The following is a 25,681-nucleotide window of genomic DNA, read 5'->3' as shown; positions in this document are numbered from 1 at the left end:
TAAAGATATTAATTATTTTTTTTATTCGAGGGAACTGCCGAAAGTTGCGTTGTTTCTAGTGGCCTATTTCAGTAATGGAAGACATTTATAATTTTATAAATTTACACACGCGTATACGCAGAAAAGTTAAGGACTCCTAAACTTTTGGGCAGTAGTGCGTATGGAAATTACGGTGCGTACCGACCGCAAGTCCCCAGATACTGTCGGATTTCTACGTTGCGTGCAAACTTTAATGACTTCGACGTGCTTTTACGGCTGTGTATGCTCGCCTTTAGAGAGTATTTTAGGTACTCGCCCACCCAAAGCAACCTAATTATTAGCATTAGTAGTATTTGCAGTAGCGTTACATTTGAGCTTACAATTTACTTGTACTGTATAAAACAGCTTTGTGACAATTAATGAACTATATGAAATAAAACGAAAATTAGTGACAAACCACGTAGTACACAAACTGTATTGCACATGTAAACAGCACTACAGACATTCGGATTTAGGTTATGACATGTTCGATATGTCTGCCATCTCTGGCGATGATGTGGGGCAGACGAACAGCAAAATTCTGCATGACCCGCTGAAGTGTCGAAACATCGATGACCTCCTGAATGGCAGTTTTCAGCTCGGGAATGGTTTTGGGGTTATTTCTGTACACCTTGTCCTTAACATAGCCCCCTTCCAGTGGTCTCTGGGTATCCCAGAGCCAGAATGCGGTCCCCAAAATACTCTTCAGGACATTTTCACTTGCAAATGTCCGACATCAACACGTTGCGTGCGCATACGCATACGAATTCCCATCATGCCCTGTGGCCAGCCACGCAGTTTGGACGTCATCACGCGAACCGTTCAGAAATTATGACGGTTTTATTTCATATAGTTCATTAATTGTCACCCTGTACATCAAAGTGGATATAGAAATCTGCAAAACATCGGCTGATTCATCTCGTATATTTTCAAGCTGTGGGGTTGTTATTCTCTGTTTAATACTGATAACAATAGCTTGTTAAATAGCCACATAATGCAGTGTGTTACGCTCAGAGGGATTTAGAAATAAATGCTCATCGTTTAAAATCAGAATTTATACACCAATAGTGAATGCACGTGCTTGCGCATGCGCACCAATGTGTAATGCGGGAACAATCCTGGCACTACTCAGTAGAACAACAGACACGCGACGGTAAGAATGTGTTTTTTTTTGCATTTAGATGTCTTCAGGGCAACTCAAGGCACACATATCGAGTTGCATTGACCATTTTCTTAAACTCTGAGAGACTCTACATCAATATATGTAAAAAGGTGTGTCACTATACCTTTATTTACACTTCAAATTCTCAATTATTTCTCGATCTCTCTAAGCGTAACAGGCTGTTCATTAACAACATAATATCATTTTGGTCTGGTTACTGGTCATTTAAAAGCTGTGATTGATATTAAAAACATTTTCTCTACAAAGATAGAGTATTTTGTCTGCATTACAGCCATAAACTGGAAATAAGGAAGATGAAATTCAGTCAGTCCCAGCTGAGATGAATGTGAATTTATGGTACTTTATTGGCTTTATTGCTTTCGACATACTGAATTATGTAACTACAAATATCTATTGTGTTATGTAGATAAGTTACAGTTCTTACAATTTTTGTAGACGTCAATAATCACAATATAAATATGACAACAGTACACAATATTTTCATGTTTATTAGAATTTGTATTACATGTAAATACACTGTACTCGTGCTGCCATCTTTGGGTATAAAATTCAAACAAGTATGAGCTCACTGCAAATAGATGTTTTGGTTTGTTTTTTCGTTTAACATATCTTCTGAAGTTCGCTGATGCTACGACTTGCAGAGCACCAAATGTATAGTAGGAATTTTAAGTAACCATCTCTTCCACTAAAGTAACTGCCTACGAAATGTACAGTTCTTCAACATCCATAAATAGATGTTTCCTTGCTGCCTGCTCAACCAATGACCAAAAGAATAATATGCCCCGGGTTTAAGGTTCGGCAGGGCCTTTAGTGTACGTCAGCCAAGCCTGCTTCGAAACTTCCTCTTTTTTTATAAAAACCGGCATGTCATTCCAATGTGATATTCCACTTTATACACAGAGAGACTAATTGGAACTGCATATAGAGCTTAAGGTACGATTTCAACCAACATATGCGTCAACTGAGCATCGAAGCCGAGACCTCTTGATTACAAGGCGACGACGTTACTGCTGAGCCATCGGGAAGGTCCACGCTGATGAATAAGCCTAGTGAACTACGTAGGCCTGGATGTCTGGAAGGATCCAAATGTGTTAGTTCCTTAAATTCAATGTCTAGTGTTTTTCATTTTTATTATTTAGCTTCATTTTTCTGCCACCTTTGGCTAATCGTAACGAGGAGGATGAGTGATGAAGCTGATGAAGGGAGACTCACAAAGAACACCTATGTCCAAGCTAGGATTCGAACCCGGGACCCCTGGAGTCGGAGCGCGCAGTGACATTTTCATTTTATTCACATTATCTTCGGGGTATAAATATTTATTTTGTATACTTATTACATACATAATTTCATGTGTATTATATATAAAATATTTTATATATTATATAAAGTAAAAGTACAATACTCCCCTAAGTTTTACACCACATTATGAGGGCGTATAAGGGGTGTAGAATTTGGGCCCTATACTTTCTTGATTACGGCCGAACGTGGGGGTGATGTGATTAGCACCACGCCCCTGGCCGCTTTTACCCCCCAGAGTTTCCTCCAGACACCCGCTTTATATGTCGCTGGTTGGGCGCCGGAGCCGCTTGAACAGATAGGAAAAAAATCCAGTTCTTCCCGCCCGAGGATCGAATCCGGGTCTCGCGTATGGTAGTCTTAATAATATTGTATATATCGGCCAGCAGGATGCCATTTTAAGCTCGAGACCTTTGTTAGTGCTCTGTTGCCCTCACTTCCTTAGACGTCCATTGCATTAACCCTTCGTGGGTAGCGTGAGAAAAATTATGTCGATGTTCGCGCACTCTGCCAGAGACCGAGTTCTTTAAATATGCTAATTGAATTGTCTTAAACGCCAATTTCTCATATATTAAGATTATAACTTTTCTTTCAACATTTGACATTCTATAAAACTATAAATATTGAAATTCTATAAAAAGGCACTCTTAGTTAGTTGGGCACGGAACGGGAAACCGGATTTTCAGTAAACAGCAGGTACGCCTTTAGTCGCGCATGGATTCAGGCAACAAGGCTTCAGCGAACCCTCCCTAGCGGCTCGAAGATCTTATTAACACTGAAAACAGTGTTAAACAGGATTAAAGGTATTTTCTACTGTTACGGCGGCCGATCCTAATGTTGGCAAGGGAAGCGGGGAAGCGACCAATCCAGCACGATAAGAAACGTAGCAGCCAGTGGAACGAGGTTCACGTAGCACTTCTTCCCACCGCGTCGTGTCTCTCTGCGCCACTGCTGTTGTATGGTTCGTCTGCGGCGTAATCCCCGCTCACCACTTCCCTTATTAGAAATAGAATCGGCCGCCGTAACAGTAGAAGAGACTTATAGTAAGCACTGCAAGCTCATATCTAAAGGAAGGAAGAAAAATTGAACCCTCCGTATCCAAAAATACATTTCCTGGGGCAGAAGGTGGAAGGAATGGCACGTACTGGCCGCTGCTTCATGCAAAATTTGCGGCCATTACGCTGCTAAGAGATAGAGATCTGATCTAACACCAGGAATAATTTAACTCTCCACCCACCGTTGCATTAAATTAATCCTGCAAGAGTGGGTGTAACAGCAGCCCACACACACAAGTGCCACAGGTCTTAGCTCTACGTATTCGTGTTAAAACGGGTCTCTGAATGCAAAGCATCTAGTTACAGTAATAAGATCAGTGTCCTTCGTTTCATGACGTAAGTACCATGAATAACTTCAAAAGTTGTAACGTCCTGGTATAATTAGGCTGCCTGCCCAATAGGTCAGGCTTAGCTCAGTGTGAGCAGTGGAAGAAACGCAAAAGGCATAAGAGCAGAAACAGTGGCGAACCCTATATTTTCCACATACAGGGTGGTCCATTACAGAAACACCTGTCTAAAACATTGAAACAGGAATAGAACAGATGCATACATGATATAGGGAAAGGTGGACATCGGATAAGGGTGGCCATCTTGAAATCCGCTATCTTGAATTCAACTTCAGTATTTTAAATGGGAAAGTTAGCATCATCGTACCAATGGAATGAATCATACCAACGTGTTTCTTTTGAAATTTTAGCCCATTTTCATATGTTACATGCCCACCTTCCCAGTTTAAATACTGAAGTAGAATCCAAGATGGCCGCCACTTTGATCACATATCTTATCCTGTATTCCCTTTCCCTGTATCATGTTTGGGTCTATTTTATTCATGTTCCACTTACGTAAATGATTTAAACGGGTGTTTCCGTACTTATGGGCCACCCTGTGTATATCCGTATGTACAAAACCTCTATGTAATATTTTGTACTATTCACGGGAGACACTTTGGTGGCGATAGTATTGGGTGCTAAATTCACCACCTAACCATCCATTCCCTATACAAGGGTAGCGCTACCACAGGATATACAGAATGCTCGCCACGGAGCAAAAGGTATAGCCATGAGGTGCGCGTCAAGTATCTGAGCTCTCAGCGAGCATTATCACTAGACCTCGTGTTTTTTGGTTCTAAAAAGTATGCTTTTAGCTTCCTAAAATAAGCTCGAAAAATCCTAAAATAGGTCCTGAAAGTCCTAAAATAGGTCCTAAAAATTTTGTTAGGCTCGAAAAATTCTGAAGTAGTTTCAATATTCCTGACAAATGCTGATTAGGTATGGTCACCGGCAATGAAAATGGGACACCTATATCCTGAAATACGAACTATCTTGCATAACGTTATGTGGGTTGCCTAACCCTACGGCGATGGCAGAACTTACCATTGGAAATTTGCTATTAAAATCCTCTCTTCGCAGTATAGTTAGGCAAAAATCTTCTTTCATGTTTTCCACAGTCAAACTCCGCAGTTTTATCTGTGATACGCTGAAAATAATATTTCAACAAAAACAGAGTCAGTGGTGCACACTTCAATGCTAAAATGTTAGTTTGCAAGGCGTCAATGCCACATAGCAACGAAGTGACGCGAGAGTGAGCAAGACCGCACAGATCAGACCATTTTGGATTGCCAGACATTTTGGTTTATTCAGAGCTTTGAAAAATCACCATGGACTTGAAGAAAGGGAAACCGACAGAGAGTACGTTTCAATTACGTTCGTCATTGAATTTTTCGTAACCAAAGCAAATGCTTCTGTGTGACATAAAAATCCTGTAAAACCTTTGAAAATATATTAAAACCTAACAAAAAGGTTCCATTTAGGCGCATAAACCTGAAATAGGTTCTAACAAGCAAAATAGTTTTTTTAGGCACTATAATACTTCATCTGTTGTTGCGTTTTGTAACGAAACGTTGACATAACTTATTATTTCTTACATACCTGTAAAGGAAAAAATAGGTTATAAACCTAAAATCACTTACTCTGGGAGCAAGTTTTCACCTCGCTCAGATAGGAATTGGACCACAGACTATAGATTGATTGATTTGGCTTATCTTACTTAGTTTCTCTGGCAATTTTGGCTAATTGCAAAGACGACATGATGAAGGGACACTAACAAAGACCACTCATGCTCAGATCGGGATTCGAACCCAGGACTTCTGGCGTCGTAGAATGATTCGGACTCAACGACTTGTAACGCTACTGTGCCGTTACATTATTCCCCGAAGTTGTCCGAATCGAAAGGCTCCCGTGAGTAGTACACTATCTCTTTTTCCCGCCAGGTGTCAGTGAATTCTTTCCTGCCACTCGTAGAGAATGTATATGGTAACCACTAAGTCTCTATACCCCCACGTATAAATAGTAATTAGCATACATTTTCTTTTTTGTTTCTGGCCATATAAACGTAAGGACGGTTGGAATTTTAAATTGCACTATTGACTATTGCATGTTGTTGTAGGATGCATGAAAAGAATCACACAGGAAATAGTATTGAAGAAGTGCGCCCGCAGTGTTTTCGGGAATTTTTGAGGGTGACAAAATTGTATAGTTTAGTTACCAATTCTATATATCTTCACACAAGAATGGGGGGATCGTTTCATTTGATTGACTTGTTATTGATTTTTAGTTAGTTAAGGTTCTTAGTTTTTCTTCCTACCTGTGGGTGATCGTGGTAATTGGGTTGGAATGAAACCACCACCTCTTATGCCTTTACAATCGGTTTGAAAGGGGGAGGGCGTGCTGTTCGCATTAATACAAGGTTGCTCAAGGAAACAAACTGTTAAGAATAAGGCTGATTTAGTACACTAACAAATGGCAGTGAGCTTGAGTAGTTATGCACGTTTTATGTTAGCAAACATGAAGTGAGCCGTCCTTTTTCTTATTTAGTCTTTTAATTTCAACTGCAATGAAAGGATTCGAATTTCATGTGCCTTTCAATATTGTTGGCATCTCAGCCAGTGGTAAACTGTCTGGTGTTTCCTTGTGGTTCTTCCGAGTCGGCTCGGAACTTCCGACATGCGGACTTCAGTTTTAGTGTTGGATGATTTGAGGCAGGATTTGTTTCTCTTGTAGTGTTCCTGTGCTATGACTGACTGGATAATTGTAACACACTGTCAGCTTTCGTTGTATAAAACTTACATAATTTTTAAAAAAATGAAATCAAATTATCGACATTCGAACAAGAATCGATTACTGCATGTTTATCCAAACTATATTTGTGTGTGCTGTTGGGGGGGGGGGGCTTGGTGGGGAATGGGTAAGTAGTTGTATCATAGGCTATAAAAGTTGTTTACCTTGAAATTATGCAAATGAGGGTAGATATTTAACTTTGGACGATGGGGGAGGGTGTAGGCGAGTATGACGCAATCGTACGTGAGGTTACGTAAGTATCCGAAAGCGTAGGAGTTTGTAGATGAGCATAAGAAGCGAAGATGACGTTGTTTGAAAAAAAAAGTTTTCGCCCGAACAGGGATTCGAACCCTGGACCATTAAGTTAAAAGCCTAATGCTCTACCGCCTGAGCTATCCGGGCGACAGAGGTTGTAGAAGGTATGAGTAAAACATGTGTGTGTGTGTGTGTGTGTGTGTGTGTGTGTGTGTGTGTGTGTGTGTGTGTGTGTGTGTGTGTGTGTGTCGTTGACGTAGGTGTTGTGAAAAAATACAAAGCTGTAGATGTTATAGTTTATTGGTGATGAATAGGTGCTACATCGGTTTCCCTGGCGCTGCTGATTCGTGTAGACGATGGTAAGGTCCGTGCTGATGGCAGGCGGTATCTGAAACGAGTGATAGAGAAGAATAAATAAGACGGAGTTATAAATCTGGAATGTGTTTTCGTTATTGAGAAGGAAAGGCGAGTAAAATGTGAACTGAATAGGTAATGAGTGTTAGAGTATATACAGCCGGGAATGTGGTTGTTTAGGAGTGGGGGAACATGTACAAGGTGAGTGAGATGTTTGTTTCGCAAGGCCGGCGAGTCTGGAGCCGGAGGCGTTTGTCGGTACAGCTTTGTAGTGCATTGCGCGACGCTCGGGAATGTGGGTTAGTAAAAGTGGTTTGAATTGTCGTCGTCGTCGGAGGGATAATGTCAAGGTGAGTGCGATGTCTGTAGGTGCGGCAAGGTTGTCCGGTCCGTGGTATGTTGTCAAGGTTGTGAGCATAAGATGTAGATGGGAGTGCGTTCCGTGAATACGTAAGTGGTGTTGTCGGTACTTGTTTGGGTAATGTGTCCTTGGCGTAAGTGTATATATTGAGAGTACAGAGCCGATGTGTGGTGTGATTTTGTTTGCATCCGCAGCAGGTTCTAGCAGTAACGAGTAGGTAAATATGTGGTATTGGGGGGAGAATGTGTTTGGTTCGAGTGGTACGTTAGAGTATGGTAATAATATAAACGTTTTGTATCGTTACAGGTTGGATTGAAGGTTTGTTTGTTTCGATTGATTGTGTTAGGTCAAACAAAATGTCGAACAACATGTTATATTGGCGTTTTTGTGTGGACGTGGAGATTGGTGGTAAAGGGGAGATGTTAATAACAATGGGTAAACACGATGACGCCGATCCGTTTTCGATGGCGAAATGGTTTTACGGACCAAGCGATAAATGTAGGTTCGAAACGAATGTGGAAAATGAAAAAGTTCGTATGTGCGAGTCGTTCATGCTCCACAATAGATTACCTGCGTATAATCATTTTAGTTTCGTGACTGATGATGAGTCTGTGATTCGCGAGATGTTACGGACCGGGGAATTAAGTGGTCCGTACTACATTCATGCTGCGGAAGACAATTTCAGGCAAAAGTGTGTTTGTATGGAGAGGGAGAGGGTGAATTTTGGGAAGGAAGTGTGGTCGTTAAAAAAATGTACGACGCAATATGAAATTAGAAAAGGTAATCCGATGAAATTAGATCTAGAGCATATAAGTATGCCGAAAGGTACTCTATATGCTACTTTGGAGGAGTTTGTTAGATGTAAAGTGGGTGAGCATACGATAGGAAGAGTAGGTGGTTTCCAAAATTGTTTTATTTTGGATACGGGTAAAATGTCGCGCTTAAAGGAAGCTATGGATGCTGCGCACGACGAATTTCTGTATGGGTGGAATGCGGTGTGGGGTTATTTAAGTCTGTTTCATGGTCGTCTGACACCGAGACACACAATAGGGGATATGTTCATGGGGGACATGCCGGATGATATGAATTTAGTTGAGTGTCATTATGTGGAAAAAGATAAATATTTACCGATATATAGTGTGTTCGGCAGTTTTTTTGACCAACATGCTCAATCGAAAGAGGGTTTGTACTCCTCATTTTTTCCTGGCAGTGAGAATAAACGTGTGAAATTAACATCTATGTTATCCTCATTGACAGAAAGAAAAGAGGAGACAGAAGAAGAAGAAGAAGTGGTGTCGACGAAAAGTTCAGAGAATACAAAAGAAGACGGAGAAGACGAAAAAAAGGAAGATTCAATTGTGACCGTGGAAGATTCGTCGAGCACCTCGTCCCCGTCACTGTTAGCATCAGATTTATTCGCCAAAGAATAAACAAAGTACGGAATATAGTATGGTGAGTGTGTGTCTAAACAGTTTGTTACTTACCTTATGGAGAGGTTGGTGATCGTTTGCACACCAATGGTAAAGGGTCCTCTTGTTTGATCGCTGCTGTATGCGCTGCTATTCCCGTTGGATATAATGCCATTACAGGTGAACGAGATATAGTAGAGGTTGCGGCGGGGATGTTAGCCCGCGGGACGAATGTGGAGGTCCGTGATAGAGGAGAAGGAGGAGGATGTTGTGAATGAGGTTGTGGAGGGGAAAGTGGGGGTGCTGAAGGTTGTAAATGGGGAGGTAGTGGTGGTGGTAGATTCAGAGGCACCCCGTCACTAGGAGTCGCTGCAAATGGTAAATAAATGATGTCAGCGCGACGTTCCAATACGCATGACGACTGCCAGATGACACGTCCGTCCACCTCAATAGTATCTCTCTGTAAGGTGTCCACGGTTCGAACCTGGACAGAAAACAAAATCACCATAAGTATGTGTGTGTGTGAGATGGATGAAGTAGTGTGATTTGTTTTGTATTCACAGGGCCCATCACCAAGAGGAGGAGGATCACAAAATTTCCCAGGGGAGTATTGCCTACCCTGCAAGAAAACACACCGAGGCGAGCCTTGCGAGCAAGACAGCAAGGATAGTAACGAGACGTCGTACTATCTGCAATACATTGTGCGGAGGGAGCATACGAACGAATTTCTTCAGATACTAGAAGCGAATGCCATGCGCATAGAGAAAGAGATACAAGGATTGATCGCCCTGTATACAACAATGCAGCAGATGCGGAAGGAAAGTCCGGAGATCGATGTTTTTTTTCAAAATGTGCTACAAGATCCTGTGAAATCCCATTGGACCCTACGAAGCAGCTATGATTTGTACAAATTTTTTCGTAAAGAAAATTTTGTAGGTGTCGATAAAAATCTTGCGGCAAAGTACGATATGAAATAAGAATAATGGTGATGGTGTCGAGTACTATGATGATGTGTTTGTACACAACAATAGGTGAATAAAAAATCACTGACCGAGATTTTGTTGTTGTTGTTGTTGTTGTTCGGAGGTTCTCCTATGAAATTAAGTTGTGATAGAAAAAGAATACTTACACCAGCGATAGTGTTTGGTAGCTGCGACGACGAGGACGACGACGACGACGACGACGAAGAGTAGCGTGTATCCATGATGGTTCTGTAGTAATGATTGTGCTAACAAGAAAATATTTTGCAGAATAAATACCGGTGATTGTGGGTCAGCAGCAGAGTGGAATCGGGTAGAGAAAGTACCTAAGAGGAGAATTACTGAAAGTTGTCTTGATGTAGGTTTCGAGTATGTGTAGGTAATATGTTATGCGGTCGATTACATATGGTAACGTAATATGTTATGGGGTCAGCATAAAAGTTCAGAGTAGAGAGTAGCGGCGAGCGAAAAAAGAAAGAGAGAGAGAGAGGAAAAGTGGAACAAACATGTAGTAATGGTTGTGAAAATACAGAACAAGTTAGGTGTGTGGTTGTCGGGACGAGGATTCGAACCTACGACCTTTGAATTCGAAGTCTGTCACGTAAACCACTCACCTAACTTGTCCGGTATGCATCCTTACATGTAATGTTTTGTATTTATCGTCGACCGTGGGAGACAGAATAGCGGCGGCGGATAAGATATAGTGTTGTTGAGGTCCCACCGACGGCGGCGGGTTCGATACTCTGTGGAGACATAAGAAGAAGAATATGGTTCGATTCCCGATTAGCCTAGAGGGTTCGAATCCCGCCGCCGCCGCCGCCGCCGCTTGGATTCGAGAAGCACACTATAGCGTAAGGTGGATCCTGTTGCCTAAAAGAGGTCCCGCCGGCGGCGGTGGCGGGTTCTGGGGAGACATAAAAAGAAAATGGTTCGATTCCCGATTAGCGTAGAGGGTTCGAATCCCGCCGCCGTCGCCGCTTGGATTCGAGAAGCACACTATAGCGTAAGGTGGATCCTGTTGCCTAAAAGAGGTTCCGCCGACGGCGGCCGCGGGTTCGATACTCTGTGGAGAGAAAATGGTTCGATTCCCGATTAGCCTAGAGGAGGAGGGTTCGAATCCCGCCGTCGCCGCTCGGACTTGGCTGACCGAGAAGCACACTATAGCGTAAAACGGGTCCAGATGACGTGTTGTGAAGAAGAAGAAGGAGATAGTTCGATTCCCGATTAGCCTAGAGGAGAAGGGTTCGAGTCCCGCCGCCCGGACTTGGTTGATCAGAGTAGACTGTAGTAGTAACCTATCGGGTAGATAGATAGATATGGTTCGTCAACAATAGGACACAAACCCGGTGTGTGTGTGTGTGTGTGTGTGTGTGTGTGTGTGTGTGTGTGTGTGTGTGTGTGTGTGTGTGTGTGTGTGTGTGTGTGTGTGTGTGTGTGTGTGTGTGTGTGACAAGGCCAAGCATGGCCTGCGGCCATGCTTGGCATTGTGCGGGGGGCCCCCTTCGTTTCCGGACGACCGCCGCCTTCGAGGAGGAGCAGGAGGACGACGACGTGCTGGGCTAACAGTAGTAGTAGTAGTAGTAGTAGTGAGTTTCACGAGAGTGTATGGTATGGACGCCGCCGCTGTCTCCACGTCTCCGCTGGGTACCGAACTGCAACGTAGGCTCGGAAGTGCCGATCCAAATTCCGTGTGCATCAACAGGAGGTACCCGATGTTTCCGACTTACGCCGATTACCAGGGTCGCCTGTCGACATACAGTCCACTTTGGCCCGAGTCGATAACCATTCGACCGGAGGAAATGGCGGACGCCGGATTCTTCTACAGTGGATTCGGGGACGTGGTTCGATGCTACTACTGTGGACTACGTCTGTATCAATGGCAGCGGGGCGAAAATCCATGGATAGAACACAGAAAATGGTACCCTCAGTGCATCTACCTTCGTCTGATGATCGCAGACGGTCTGTCTGCGGCGACGTCCACGGTCGTCGACGGCGCCGTCGCCGACGCGGAGCAACCTCCAGCTACAAAACTCTACAAAGGTATCTCTGGAGCAGCAACATCGGGAGCAGCAGCAGCAGCAGCCGATTCCTCGGACGTGGATGGGGAAGAAGAGGAGGAGGAGAAAGAGTTGGACGCAACGGCCGTTATCGCCCCTGCGGTGAATGTGAACATGGAGGACAATCAACACTGTGTCATCTGTTATGTGCATCAGAGACAGATAGCTTACCTACCGTGTGGTCATTTTCTGGTGTGTGCATCGTGTGCCGTGAAGACCACGGATTGTTGCGTTCTGTGCCGTGCACGTATTGCGGTTCTACAAAAAATATACATGTGAAATGAAAAAACGTAATAAATGTGTATTAAACTATTTATTTTTTCTTTGTTTGTAGTGTTAGTACGTACAAGCTTCATATACTAGAGAATACATATAGTGGTGTTAGTAGTAGTAGTAGTAGTAGTAGTAGTAGTAGTAGTAGTAGTAGTTCTGGTAGTCTCCGGTTTCATTGGGCGTGCCAGTGTCGGTAGTAGGTCTTCAATATAGGGTGATACATGTGCATGAAGGTCTCCCATTGTCGTGCGTCCAGCAGCAGGATCTCGCCGCCATCCTGGAGGGTTACCGTGAAGTTGCGAGCACAATCCTGAATGATGATGCTGAAGTCGGGTGTAAGTACACATTTTACGGTGCGTCGTTTGCTGCAATCTAGACGACGGTCGTGGAAAATGTCTGTAAGAAGTCCCATTGATTTGGTTAATTCTGTATATTTGTCCGTGCCGAGACTGATTCGGGAACCATCCTTCCGGAACACGATCCTAGTGTCATCCTTTTCGCCAACAACGGAAACCTCGAAGGCGTCATCCACGGTGAAGAGAATTGCTCTGGGGTCGACGGCGACGGCGGCGGCCATTGTTGATGGTACTAGTAGTAGTAGTAGTAGTAGTAGTGGGTGACGAGGGTCTTTCGAGCAGCTGCAGCGACGGTCACAGGATCCCAAATATAACTGGTCGGGTGGGTATTTCACTTTGGGTATTTATGTTTGAAGACATGAGGCCACGTGCGCACGAATGATGCGCAGTAGCCCAGCACTGAGAAGGTCGATCCGAGGACATACGAGTGGGTGGGACACATCATCACGGCTGACGACGTTATGTTTTGCGACACAGTATCGCATGTACGCAGCAGCCTGTGGGTGTAACCCCTCGTAGTAACACATGTAGGCTGCCAGCGTGCGTCGTGCTCGTAGAAATCGTTTCAGTTCATCTTGTGTCAAGCAAAGTCGTTGGTCGCCCACTAGAAACACAAGAACGCGTTCTGAAAATAAATAGTCTGTATGGACGACCATCACGTGGTCGTCGCCGTCGCGGAGTACTCTTGTGTAACCGTCACCTGTTTGGAAAAATGTTATTATTTGGTTCCAGTTGATATTGAGCAGCAGGTCCCGGAAGAGAGTCCAACAGAGGGGCACATCTCGTTCTGAGAAACGAAGCAGCACCGCCGGGAAACACTTCTCTAGTCCATTGGTATCGCCGTCGCCGCCGCCAAGTTCGTACCCTAGAATTATAATTTTAGTTGGAGACAGATATTCTAGAGATTGCCGTAGGCAAATCAAATGCCCACTGGTGGAGTTGGTGATCGTGGTGTCCGCCGGGAACGTCGTCGTCGTCGTCGTCGTCGTCGTTTCCATTATCGACGTCCGCGATGCGTTTTCTTTGTCTTCTTCTTATTCTTCTTCTTCTTCTTATGTCGAATGGTCGCTGTTGTGAGGTGTTTGTCGTCGCCGCTGCCGTCGCCTTCGGTGTCGTCGTCGTCGTCGTCGTCGTCGTCGTCGTCCAGGAAGATGATCTCCAGGTGAGCAGTGACAGGTACCGCCTTCAGTTTCTTAATGTCTGCAACAACAGGAACAAGAGAAACGATCGATGAGTCTACAGCATGATTGCACACATTGTATATTAGGGTTAATGGTACAGCTAGTCGGGGTGGGAGTAGTGGTAGAAGGAGGATGCGAAAAATACGCACCAAACATTTGAATCGCGATGTGATCGTTTCGGACATGGTCGTTTGTGAAGTGTACGTGAAAGGGTCGTTTGGGAACTCGCATGCATTCGTGACGTAGGTATATGCAGCAATATTGACCGCAGACGGTGCTGAACAAATCTTGATACTGACGTGGATTGTACTCCCACGATATGCAGTTTCGATTCATGAACCGGGCAAAGGCTGGCTGAATAGGAATGTTTCCGTAGGAGTCGAAATATTTGCCGTACCCTTCCTTGTCGATGTACACGGCGACCCAATGTTCTCCGTTTTTGGTGGACGGATGAGTGTTAGCAACGAGGGCTGCTGGTTTTTTTGTAACTACCACGTCGGCAAGAATATCACTCGGGTAAACACCGTGGAAAACGTCTCCGGTCACAGCATCTCCAGAGAGTACGTTGTGGATGTCGTACGTGTTCATCCGGAGTAGTTGTAAATGACGCCCCTCTCTTTTGAGACCTCCACCGAAGTATTATAGAGGAGGTATATCAAACACGTCATGGACCGTGTCAAGGGTGAATTGAATCTCGCTTCGATGCGTACCTCCCCTTTATCTGGTAAACTTCTGCATGACGGGTCATCGCATTGATCGGGTGTCAACTGGTAACATAACATGAAGTAACCGTTGGTAAACATTTCTCTGGTGATCATGTGCCCTTTGTCTGCATGATAAATATTTGTTCCTGTGAAGAGTGTATCATATGCTCGTGTGATGCCTCCATAGTTTCCGGATGTAAAGTTCGGTTCCAGGGGCGCCGTCTGTACCAGCTGGTCCTTGAGGTACAATGCAAAGTAGTTCAAGGATTCGGGTGTCAAATAAAACGGGTTCGTGTCTCCGCTCCCCACGAAGGCGTTGTTTGGAACCATTGTGAATATCAGAAAGGTTGGAATTGTTCCGTTGGTGATGTTGTTTAGTGTCAGGGATTTTCCTCCGGCCGGAACGGTGTAGGTTTTCAACTCGGATCGTTTGAAAAAATATTTTGCGTTACTCTTCTCTAGCGCTCTACTGTGTGCCAACAGGTAGGTTGGGTGTAGTTTAAAATGTGGGATGTGTAGCGTTGCTCGCTTGATCTTTATTGTTACCGGTGCATTTGGGGTGTCTCCCCACATGATGAATTCGTTTTTCGCCTTGGTGAGCACAACCTTCAACTCGACGTTGTTCAGAAGGTACTTTTCTTGCTTGAAAAAATCCGCATGCAGGTTGGTGCTAAGTTCCACATGGTTCTGGAGTTCCGTGCTCTCCGTGGCGGAGGAATCTGCCCACTGAAACAACTCTCGTCTTTTTGCAAAACCCTCGTTTGTAGCAGCATTCGCTTCATTTTTTGTGTCCTTGTAGAAACATCTGGATGTGAGGTGAGTTTTCGCCGCATCCTCGCCGTAGCCGATTACCGTCTCCAGAAAAGCCTTGTAGTGGTAGTTGGTGCTCGAAAAGGTAACCAGTTTGTCGTTCAGATAAACGGAGCACTGACAGAAGAGCGAATGTGCCAGATTGTTCACAACTCCCCACTGTTTTGTCGTAAGGTCGTTGTATTTCAATAGGGTACCGTCCAGTTTTGTCATTATCAGGTCTAAGTATAGTTTTGTCGTAGCCAGATCTCTGTAGGACTCGTCCGTTCCTTGACTCACAAATTCTATAACATTTTGATTTTCTATCGAGGCTATAGGGTGACAAATCTCTATGTAATTATCCACAATGCCTGTTTGAATACACGGCTCCTCGAAAATATCCAGTGACGATGCAACACCTTCCATTCTGTCTCTAGGTGATTACGGCGGCGAAAATATATCCTTATGTCCGTGTTGGCGACGACGACGCTGACGCTGGGTTACTGTGGTGACCTTCTTCTTCTTTTTGCTGCTACGGGTGGTTGTCTTCTTTTTCTTCTTTATTACTTTGGGTGTCTTACGCCGACGACGACGCTCGTTACCTGCTGTACTGACACGCACACGTTTGCACCCGACTTTCGACTGACCAACACGTTTTCGTTTTCTAGCATTTATACCGGAACCGGTCATGTTTTTTAATTTAGCTTCGGCTTTTGTCAGCAGGTTTGTCTTGCTTTCGTGTAGACGTTTCCGCACAATGTCTCGTACAGCTGCTCCGTCCGACGTAGCCACATCCGCTAATATATTCGCTCCGGTACGTAACGCCTCACGTCCTATTGTCTTGGCTCCGGACATCACAAGTGGTTTCACGGCGCGAAACAACCAAGGAAAAAACGACCCTAGGATCCCATGTCCGCGTTGATATCTCCGCCCCTGGTAATACGGTCCGATTCCACGACCTGTTTGCGCCTGCCGAATGTAGTAATCGACGATGGTATTGGTCATGATCGGGGTTCGTATCCAACTGTCTGGGGATCGATTGATGCACGTCTATTTATTTATCAAGCGTATAGTCGACGACGTGGACGTTTACGGAATTCCAGTAACACCATCGACGGCGAGCTGTTCCCGTGAAACGGTATAATTTCGTTCTTATCGTTTCGAAATTCTATTTCGATAGTTTCGAACGAATATCTGGTGAGTGGGTAATAGTGAACATTTCGAAAGTCATGCTGACCGGTGTTACCTGCGCCGGCGGCAAAATCGTGACATATGGTTCGTAGGAGTCGTGCTGTAGCATCCCCCACGATTTGATATGGGATCAAATCACAGTATACACATATCAGTTGCGTGTTGAATGGTGTGACCGTTGACGACGTCGATGTGTCCTCCTCCTCCTCCTCTACGTTTTTCTTTTCTTCCATCGTGTACAGGACTTGTCGTAACGTGTTTGCCGTGTCGATCATCACGTCTTTCACTTCGTCTGTACTCAGGCTGTCGGGAATCAGGTTGTGAATGTTGGCTAGTAGTTCCTTCGTCGATGTGTACAGCTGCGGTGGTAGGTTCATGATCACGTCTCGGCCCACTTTAATTCTGTTCGCTGTGGATAAAATTTTCACACTGTTAACGTTATGAGGAAAATCGTACGATTTTGGTCTCGAATACAAAATGCTGTTTTCGTTCGCCGCCGCAGCGACCGTGGCCACCAAGGTTTCTCTGGCAATAGGTAACACCGTAAATGTTCTACCGTCGTCGTCGTCGTCGTCGTCGTCGTCGCCGCCGCCGTCGCCCTCTGATCTTTTATGTCTTTTTACCGAAGGTTCCTCTTCTCCGTATACTCCTCCTCCAAAGATAGACTCGATATCGTTTATAAAACCATCCACGTATTTTCGTTTGTTTGGTTCCTTTTTCAAATCTCCGAACATAACCTGAGCAAATTCACCGACATTCGCGTACTGCATAACCGGAAACGTCAACGACCTCGTCTCATCCAACCGTACTACGTTGTCAAAATACAGAGGATATGTCACCTCCACCAATCCCACTTCCCAGTTTTCGTCCAATTCTATTGTTTCCGGTAATTTTGTTGTAAAATGTGATATTGTGTTTCCAGGGAAAATATCCATCGAACTGTTCGAGAAGAGACGCACGTAAAATCTCTCTATCTTATCCATTTTCTCCCTTCCTACTGCGGCGACACACGATGAACGTTTTCTGCAGGTACCCACGACGAAAATGTCGTAGGATATCCCAGCCACTTCACTTTATATTCCAATCGTCCGTTTCGTTTCCGACGTTGCAATATTTTTTCGATCCTGTACTCTTTCTCCTCGGGAACGATGATTTTCTGTAGTTCTTCCGTGTAAAACGATCCGTCCAACACGTTACCTTGGAGATCTTCGACCAGATAAACTGGAACAGGTTTACGCTGAATTCTTCTGTGTATTTTGAAATGTTCACGACTCCAATTCGGTACGTACCCCTTTTCGAAAGGTAATTTCACCTTACTCACTCGTACCGTATCTCCTGTACGAAACACTTTTTTGTCTTTTGCGTCGGCGACAAGCGGCACTGGTTTCGTCGACGACGACGAACCTTTTTGTAAATTTTTCCACACCACATACACATTATGTTCGTTGACGTCGACAGGTTTCATACCGATACTTCTATGATACGATTCGTTGTATCCTCGAACTAATTTTCCCAGAACATCGATATATCTGTACGTTCCACGTGTGGTAAAATATTTCCACATACGTGTTTTTAATGTCCTGTTGAAACGTTCCACCACGCTTGCTTTGACGTCTGCGTTTCTAGGAATACGATGCTCGATACCCTCTCGTTTCAACAGTTTCTGGAATTGAACGTTCGTGAATTCTGTTCCCGCATCTGTCTGTAACACCGTTGGTTTCCGTTTACACTCTCGGAGAAGTTTACCTAATGATCGCGTTACCTCTACACCAGTTTTGTTTCGGAGGGGTACTGCAAACGCTTGCTTGGAAAACACATCAATTACAGTAAGTAAATATTTGTAACCTCGATTGTACCTTTTCAGATTTTGAAGATCGTTCAGGTCTGCTTCCCACAACTCATCAATGTTGGTCACGTTGTAGTTTACTCTCGGGTACTTTACACGTTTGGGTCTATGCAACGTGTACGTGTCCTGCTCCATCAACCATTCCTGGACCTGTTTCTTCGGTATCCTCTTGTCTACGGCCTTCCACAACTTGTCTGCAGTGGTGAACGATTCTCCCTTCTCCGGTGAATAATACGCTGCACCCAGGATCTTGTTTACATCCGTAACGGTTCCCATGCTACGTGTCTCGACCGTTTTCTGCTCGCTGTGCCACGTGCACTTCGTAGTCGGGATTTGATAGGAGTACGTCTCAGTGATTTCTTCTTCTTTTTACCCTCCTCGCCTCCGTCGATGTCGTCGTCGTCGTCGTCCTCGTCGTCGTCGTCCTCTTCTTCTCCCGCTGTTGTCACACCTTCCTCTTTCACCAGACGACGTTCTACCCACGGCAATCCGCTAAATATTGTAGCACCTTCTTTATTTACGTTTCCAACCTTCTCGGGCGGCGTCGTCGACGTCGTCGTCGTGAGTACCGGTATGGTCAAAGGCTCCTGCTTCCTACGTACCACACGTAGGTACTTGTCCAATGTCTGACGATACAATGACCATTTTTCGTGATCGTCCAAGTTTTTGGAATATAATATACGATGCATTTCCTGATCTAAACCCGTTAATTCCACGTTGGCTGCGTTCCCTTTGATTTTTTCAAACTGCTCCGGGGACATCAGAATCAATTTTTTGTAATGCATTTTTCTATACCGCCGCTCACCGATTCAACAATGTACCCAGTAAACCACTAATGACGCTACCTAAAAGAACGGGAAGAAACCCACCCTTCTGTACGAGAAGACGTTTTCTCTGTTGTAACGGTACGCTCTTTGTTGCTAATTTTCGTAACACGTTCTTGTATTTTGCAAGTTTACGTTTTGTCGCCTTTGTGATTGGAACGTTGTTGTTTAATACGTTCAGACAACACTCGGACAACGTATTCACCAGTTTTGGATCGGCTTCCTTTAAAATAGCTCTTCGAAGTCTAGGTGGCGCCGAACGAAGTGTTTGGAACAGGCTTCTATTTGAGCGAATAAATTTGCTCATTGTGGTCGAAGGTCAGGCATCGATCAGGATCTGGAACGTGCACCACACAGTAACTAATGCCGTTTTTCTTGTCGTCCTCGGACTGTGTGAACAATTCCGATCGTACACGGAGCGGTTCGGGTGTGTCCTGAGTGAAGTCCAGCAAACAATAACTGTACGGCACTCGCGTACATTCCTTAAATAGTTTTTCAAAGTTTCTCCACATCCCCGGGTAGATTTGACGTGCCAACGTTGATATTTGCAGGTGGTCTCTGGGATTCTTAAATATAACCATGTAGTTAGCGTTCAAGGCTATATCACGTGCTTTTGAACCTTTGGGGAATATATTTTGCGTTAGAAGTAACACACTCACGCAATTGTGATGCGACATTTTCGTAAACAAATCTGACACCCCGTTATCGTTGTACGCTTCCGTCATCATATCATCCAGGATCACCAGACACGGACTATGACTTGTGATCACATTGTAGTCCGGTATTCCGTTATAGTGTTCCACACCCTTTATATCCGGCGGATGAAAATTTGAACCTGTACACCAAAGAATTTTTGTAAAATCTCCTTCGATCGTGTCCTTGCTGTTACGCAGCAAATTGGTTACAAATGTCGATTTTCCGCAACCACTCGGTCCGGCAACGATACAACGAAACGGTTGTTTCCATCTCAGTGCCATCGCATCTACTAATCTGGTGGTCCCACACGCGTCTTCATTTATGTTCTCAATCTTGGTACCCATATGGTAGTGTGTCGAAAGTGTCATTTTTCAAGCGCCTTTTTGTGTTCACAACCCGGTACGTTTTCTCCTGCGGTTCGCTTACCAGAATAAACGGACGTTTTCTGGCGATTTTTTTCGGATATCGTACTGTAATCTGTCTTTTTTCCTCAAGTGTCATAACAAATTCCTTGATAACATCGAAATCAATTGTCATACTCGTACCATAGTCCAATGTTATTCCTTTCACTTTCACCACTCGACATTCCTTTTGTTTCTCCGGCGACCATACACTTAATGCGTAATTCTTCGGTCCACCAGCTACAAATTCACGAATGTAGGACCCCTCACCAAATTCCGCCAACTCGTCTGTCAAATCACCGAGATAATCTCCCAAACGTAATTTACCTCGGTTCGTGTCTGTCTCCCTGAATATCACACTATCCGTGTCGCAATACAAGATATCCTCCTGTAAAGCGTCCAACAACTTATATAGACGCAGTCTGGCAAATGTGGTTGTGTACGCTCCTATGGCAACGTTACCCTTTTTGTTGGTGGGTGTACATTCATCCAGGTACGTCCAGTTTACAAAAACTGTATCGTCGTTCACAAACAACAGCTGTTTTACTTCGATACCCGGTTCACTTAATTTTTCAAACAAATCTCGTGGTTGTTTGATTATGGTCGTTTGGGGTTTGTTTGGATTTTCACAAAATTTACCCCACAATGAATTCAAACAGAGTTTCGCCACTGCACGTAAACCAGGATTTTTTTCCACTTTTTCCTTTCGAAGTTCGATCCCTTCGTGTTCACGATAACGTAGAAGATACTCGTCTTTTTTTTTCTCATCCGTACACCATGAAGGCCAACCGCTACTCTCCTGTTTGATCTGAAGGAACGTGTCCACGTATTGAGCGAACAAACCGCCAGTCTGGGTTCGAGGATCGTAAACACTCACTTTGTACTTCCACACCTCGTACACGTTCAGAATCTTATACCCTTTTTCCACAGCAACACGAACTTCATCCAACACCCACGTTCCCACAATAGCTCGCTCCTCATCCGTATGCTGACACCCATCTTTTTTTCCTTCTAACTGATCGCACAATACTGCACATGTACGACACAAAGGAAACAACAGTTTTCCACCGGTCCTCAACGGTAACACAGGAATGTACAATCGTTTCGGTGGTAGTACCCGTACTTTTACAATCCCATCCATCTCCAACATATCCTCCGTTGTGGGTATATTCTCACCGAATAACACCTCCGGATGACCTACCGGGGCCTTGGCGAATTTATTTACCGTAGGATACAAGGATGTAATGTCGAAATATTTTATCTTCTCCTCGGAACCTGACGTCGATGAGTACATTTTGAACACTTCCACCCGACCTCCATATAGAGCATCCCGCACTCTCAACGGTAGACATTGGAACGTGGGGTGTTCTTCCAACTCGCTACTCAGTGTAGGACGATCTTTTAATATCTGGAGAAACTCGCACTCCCACATTTCGACTACTGTATAGCCCAACTTACGAAATAGATCCGATATTCTCTGGGTTCGCTCATATCGTGCTCCCATCGTGTCCGCTGGATCGGACTGTATTTTCTTCGATACCGGACTGTTTCTTTCCTTGAAACAATTAGGACAACCATGAAAGTAACACCCATGATACTGATAGATGGTCTTGGAGTCTGCGTCGTATCCATCCACAGGAATACCGTTCACAACTTTGTGCTCCCTTTCTTTCCCTGCATACTGTAATTCCACGTGTTCTGTTTTCTCCACAAACATAAGCCATTTTATAGCATTTTTCGATTGGTTACCGAGCTGTCTGTAACCATCGTTGGGAATTATTCCCACTGTACTCGGAGGAAGAAAATGACGTCTGTACGTCAAGGAACAGGCAGATGCAATCGTGAAACATTCTACCAGAATATCCACCCCCGCTATGTCCAGAAAATGTTGTCTGAATTTCAACACACCAAGACGTAACACGGTCACATCCTGAATACAATATCTTCGACACTCGTATGCGTTGTCGTACAGTACACACCTATCGGTTTCTTGCTCATACCACTGGTAAAATTTCTCCCGTTGTTTCGAGGACATATGGTCTGGATCGAAATAACGTTGGTGTGGAAATGGACCTCTGTAATTCCGATTTGCTTTTGTGTTGAAAAAGTGTGGGTAGAATCCTTTTGTCTCTTGTAGTCCAAAGGTTTTCGAAAAATTTGACAACGGCATTTGCAAATAGTTTAGCGAATCCAGAAAACACACCTTTTTGCCTATACTCATGTACATTATCTTTGTCCCATCCATTATAACCTCCGGTGGTTCCACGTCGCGTTTCAACAACTCACCCAACACAAACATCCCATCATATGCTTTAAAATTGTGGGCGACTAGAACAATCTTTTTGAAATATGGCCGTTCGATACATACGTAATCCACAAACTCCTTTACTGGATCCTCCTCGAAACAATGCTGTCTTATTCCACACACGTTACAATTCTTTTGAATGTCACCGTCGTCCATACAAAACCTACACACCTGCTGGACCACACACAAACACGGTTCATGGATATACGTTGATGGACGACCAACAAACGGCGTACATTGTGTAGCTTCGAAATCGTAAAATACAAAGAGGTACCGTTTCAACGCGTTTCCTTCTCCCCGTCCTTGATGTCTTTCCATGTAACACAGGTGGTTGAATTCTTTTTGTTCCTTACACGTTTTACAATATCTGTAGCCGCATCTGTGTTTTCCCGTGTACGGATGCGTTTCGTCTAATAGTTGGAAACAACCAACACAACTTCTGATCTGACTACAAACCGTTCCCTTACCGTAACGTGTCGTCAAATGTTTTGCATAACAAATGTCACTGTTAAAGTTTCTGTTACATCTAGCACAACTCACGGTACGTTCCTTTTCGCACACAGGTTCTGACCGACACTGAGGACACATACTCTTACAAACATGCCTTTCGTTCCGTGCGAATAAATAGCATTTTTCGCAAAAATACGGAATTGTAAATGCACCCACAGGATTTACAATCACATCGTAATGGTTTGTGTCCTGATTCAAAAGAAGGTAAATTGACTTTTTGGCATCGGGAACATTTTGTGCAAACACAACTTCCGGCTGTTCCAAACTGTTAAACACAAATATTTTGTATTCGTTACGAAAATAACGCTGGAACGCAGCCAACTGAATAAGACCCCCTCCTGTTTCCTCCAGATCCACATCTGCTTGTCGACATAAATCCAACGCACATTCCGTCAATCGACCATCGCCATTGATGAACATCTGCTTATGTTGACGAAAATATTCAGGATCGCTTTCTTTATTTGCATACATTATGCCGATCACCAACGCCTTTGCAAGACATATCTTCGCATCCTTGGAACCACTCGCCTTTGTACTCTTCACCGTCACCACACTCCTTTTCAACTGCACATAACGTTCCTTGGATAACACACCCCTACTTGTATATTTTCGTCCATATCCTACAGGCATATCGATTACCGACACCTCCATCTCCAACAGATCCGTAGATAGAAACGTAGTATTTGATTGGAGCACTCGAGCAACCACATCCCATAATATATCAGGATGCATTTGACTCATTCGACGTAACGATAAACCAACAGGTTTGATACTTTCGTCTGTTACATTTCGCAACACAATACCAATCTTATCTGTTGCTTTATACTGTCCGACGATATGTGACACCACATGGTCCAAACCTTGGTGCACCCATTGTAGCGCATCTGTTCCATCCGGTCCATTAAAACTAAACGTCATTGTTGTACATTCCGCATTGTATTTTTTTATACGACGAACGCCCACCTCTTTCAAATTCACATATTTATTGTACGGCACCTCAACACGACGATTTGTTTCCTCTTCTCCCACACCTTCTTCGTCTTCTCCATCTTCCACCCGCCTCAACCTCGATCGCGATGATGTACCTGCACCATCTTGATTTTCACCGGCCACTTCCACTCTCAGACGTTCCAATACACCCAATTTGCTACAAGGTTCCCCTTCACCCATTAATCGAATCACCTCCTGCAGTATCAAACGTTTCCTATCCACACTTCCAGTCGTTCCTATTCTCTCGTACTGGTCGAGTAAATAATCACACGCACTCAAATAACTACCTTGTGGTGCAACCATTGTCGTCACCAATCAAACCACCTTACCAACACAACAGTCGAACAAATATAAACGTTCCCCCCGACACAACTGTACTTATATATTCTCTACCCAACCATGACGTCAACTCACCTTCACACAACCCCAACCGACGCAACAACAAAGGACTCAACTCCTTCTCCAAACTCAAAACACGATCACGGAAACGACAACGATCCGACGCTAACATTACTCTTGGCACCTCGTAGTACCTGGCGACCTCGGAAAAACACACACGTTTCTGCATTCCATACACACTAAGCTTCTCCCATCACATCCTTCCTTTTTGTACCTGTTCACCTTGAGACAAGGACGACTACCTCCACCCTAACATTCCGTACCACACCCAGTTCACCTCGATCAAGCACGTACTCGCATTTTGAAACTACCTCACTTTGTTTGAACAAGGACACCCACATTTCACCACAACGACATTTTATACATACTCACCTTGAAACATCTCTAATATATTCCGTACCACACCCAGTGCACCTTGATCGATCACGTACTTACATTTTGAAACTACCTCACTTTGAACAAGGACACCCACAACGACATTTTATACTTACTCACCTTGAAACACACACACATACTTCCCTTTTCCTTATTATACTTACTCACCTTGAGAAACCACGGACCCATTCGTTCAGTCTGATACAATCTCCCAACTCCCGCATCACGTCACTTTTCACGCAGATATTCCGCAGAACGACGTAAAATTTACGTTTGCCCTCTTGCCCTACAATCTCCGGATGGGTGCGCTGATAGTAATCAAATAGATGAGGCGTATTATCACGATCGCGAAAATACCTTCCAAGACGTTCCATCGTATGCTCCAAACACGTCAGGCAATTTTCTTTCTCATACTCTCCCGAACAATAATCGGAATGATACGTCAAGCATTCATGGCCCAATTGATTTGCATACCCTTCGAAACAACCGCCACACATTACCCTATACATCGGTGTATAACCCTTCAGCGTATTCACCACGCACGTCTCATCCAAAACATCCGGAAAGCAACCGCAACTAGCCAGCATACAACCCGCCACATCCGCACCACACGATGTCCCTGCCACGTCGCTCATTTTGTGTAATAACACACTCCCGCTCTTTTACTTTAACTTTTATACCAATCTTACCACATCCCTCCTCTTCCCAACCTGCTCACCTTCGATTCGTACCCTACCATTACACATACTAACATTTC

At 44.3% G+C, this 25,681-nt stretch overlaps 3 protein-coding genes and 1 non-coding gene across 4 annotated transcripts in view; 1 reads left to right on the top strand and 3 right to left on the bottom strand.

Moving 5' to 3' along the window:
- Window positions 1-25,681, bottom strand: part of LOC146004971 (uncharacterized) — a 628,831-nt gene that overhangs the window by 291,033 nt on the left and 312,117 nt on the right. The window lies entirely within an intron of this gene.
- Window positions 6,998-7,070, bottom strand: TRNAK-UUU (transfer RNA lysine (anticodon UUU)). The gene has a single exon. It is a non-coding gene; the product is annotated as a tRNA-Lys (tRNA).
- On the top strand, window positions 11,638-12,363 carry LOC146004829 (death-associated inhibitor of apoptosis 1-like). Its single transcript, XM_083143854.1, has one exon. The coding sequence runs from the start codon at window positions 11,638-11,640 to the stop codon at window positions 12,361-12,363; it is 726 nt and encodes a 241-aa protein (XP_082999980.1).
- On the bottom strand, window positions 14,479-15,813 carry LOC146004828 (uncharacterized protein F54H12.2-like). Its single transcript, XM_083143852.1, has one exon. The coding sequence runs from the start codon at window positions 15,811-15,813 to the stop codon at window positions 14,479-14,481; it is 1,335 nt and encodes a 444-aa protein (XP_082999978.1).

This window comes from Lepisma saccharinum, chromosome 22, assembly GCF_977018435.1.
Source record: "Lepisma saccharinum chromosome 22, izLepSacc3.1, whole genome shotgun sequence".
Taxonomy (NCBI): domain Eukaryota; kingdom Metazoa; phylum Arthropoda; class Insecta; order Zygentoma; family Lepismatidae; genus Lepisma; species Lepisma saccharinum.
The sequence above is the reverse complement of the archived record's forward strand: the minus strand, read 5'-3'. Positions and strand labels throughout refer to the sequence as shown.